This window comes from Tupaia chinensis, unplaced genomic scaffold (genome assembly GCF_000334495.1).
Source record: "Tupaia chinensis unplaced genomic scaffold, TupChi_1.0 Scaffold000291_1, whole genome shotgun sequence".
In the NCBI taxonomy this organism is placed as follows: Eukaryota; Metazoa; Chordata; class Mammalia; order Scandentia; family Tupaiidae; genus Tupaia; species Tupaia belangeri.
In genome coordinates this window covers 413801-415910 of record NW_006159776.1, presented here as the reverse complement: position 1 = coordinate 415910, position 2110 = coordinate 413801, and the positions used below count along the sequence as shown (strand labels likewise).

The following is a 2110-nucleotide window of genomic DNA, read 5'->3' as shown; positions in this document are numbered from 1 at the left end:
TTCTCATATTTTCCACATACATTGGCAAAGACTGGCTCCAGGATCTTATTCTACCAGTTTAGAAACACTAGTAGAAAAAGTATCACTTTTCTCATGCCGAGACAGCATTCTTTGAGTTTTTAAGCCAGACTACTCACTTGCTAGACTGAATGAATCACTGGGCTAGAGGGACTTTCTTTTAATTGACTAGACCTTTGTTCACTGCTTACCACTATTTCCAGTATTTGGGTTAGCCCCACCCAGTATCACATTGACTTAGGAGGAGGGGCAGTTGAGTTATACAAAGGAAAACTTGCATTATTTTATCAGAAGAGGAATGCTATAAAACAGAACAATAAATGTTCAATTTCTAGTGACTGAGAAAGCAGACTGAAAATTAAAAGAAAGGAAAAGATAGTAGATGAAGGGTAGAGGGGGAAGGATAGGAAGGAGAAGGAAATAGAGGAGAGAAGAGAAAAAATGAAATATAAAGACATAGATAGGAGACAGGAAATAGGAAAGAGGAGAGTGGAGAGAGATTAATCTAGATGAAAAACCATGTAAGTTATGTAGTACCAGTACTAGAGTTAGGTACAACTAGAGACTGCAGATATAATGTTATTCAGAAGGCTTACATGAAGTTTTTATGTTGAAAAGCATAGGAGTCTCATATTTAGACTTATAAGGGGCAATGGTCTGATACACTGCGTTCTGTGACCTGATCTGTGAGTAAAATACCTGATCTGATTCCATTTTGAGGATATCACATGTCTCTAGGCACATCATATTTTCCATAGATGCAGGTGTCTACTCAGGACTTTCTTCACAGCTTCTTTTACCTCTTTATTTCTTAGACTGTAGATGATGGGGTTCAACATTGGGGTTATAACTCCATAAGATAGCCAGATGATCTCATCGAATACTGTTGTGTTCTTTGACTTGGGCTTTGTGTACATAAAAAGGGCTGAACCATAAAATAAGATGACCACAGTCAGGTGGGCTGAACAGGTAGAAAAGGCTTTCTTTCTCCCTTCAGCAGAAGTAATTCTCAGGATAGAAGAGAGAATGAACACATAGGAGACAAAAATTAACAGTAGAGGGGTCACCAGTAGAACTATACTCGCCACTGCCATGATAAACACATTTGTAGAGATATCTGAGCATATGAGTTTAAGAAGAGCCAGGATCTCACAGATGAGATGATCAATGACATTATTCCCACAGAAAGACAGGACCATTGTCAAGACTGTTTGCACTAAAGAGTTTGCACAGCCTATAATCCAGGACCATGCAGCCATGTGAACATAGCGCACCTTGTTCATGATGATGGGATACCTCAGTGGGTTGCAGATGGCTACATACCGATCATAGGCCATCACAGCAAGGAGGACACACTCAGAGGAGCCCAAACCAAGGGTGACAAACATCTGCAGAGCACAGCCAAGGAAGGAGATAGATTTTCTCTCAGACATAAAAATAACAAGTGTTTCAGGAATGAATGATGATGTATAACAAATGTCCAGGAATGAAAGATTTCCTAGAAAGAAGTACATTGGGGTGTGGAGGTGAGAATCCAGGATGCTGATGATAATAAGGAGGCTATTTCCCAGGAGGATTATCAGGTACATGATGAGGCAGAGCAGGAACAGGAAATGTTGGAGCTCTGGGTGTTGGGAAAGCCCCACAAGAAAGAATTCAGTCACAGAAGAGTAGTTGCCTGTCTCCATGTGTCCACATCACCTATAGGCTTTGGAAAGGTACATGAGTTAGAGAAATTTGAATTTTTGGTGTAAATTTATCAAATAATTTCACTGCTATTATTTTGGTTTATTCTTTGAACAGCTCTTGAAATTAACACAGACAGGGATATTACATTACATTTACTAATGAGGAAAGAGGTATGAGAGACAGGCCAATACAAGATTCACCTAGACAGATCAATTACATAGTAGCAGTGGCTGGGAATTAGGCTGGGAGGTGCCAGGCCTCTAATTACATAAACCTAGGTACTAACTACTCTCAGATATAGAAATATAAAATTTTTTATTAATGAATATTTTGAAATAAACTTCATTTACTACTGAGCCTAATTTTCATATTCACCTTTTAAAAAAACTTTTCTTTTTGACTG

The 2110-nt window shown here is 38.7% G+C and overlaps 1 protein-coding gene across 1 annotated transcript; it reads right to left on the bottom strand.

Moving 5' to 3' along the window:
- Window positions 1–761: 761 nt before the first annotated feature.
- Window positions 762–1706, bottom strand: LOC102488802 (olfactory receptor 13D1). The gene has a single exon (XM_006150593.1). The coding sequence runs from the start codon at window positions 1704–1706 to the stop codon at window positions 762–764; it is 945 nt and encodes a 314-aa protein (XP_006150655.1).
- Between the last annotated feature and the right edge of the window lie 404 nt (window positions 1707–2110).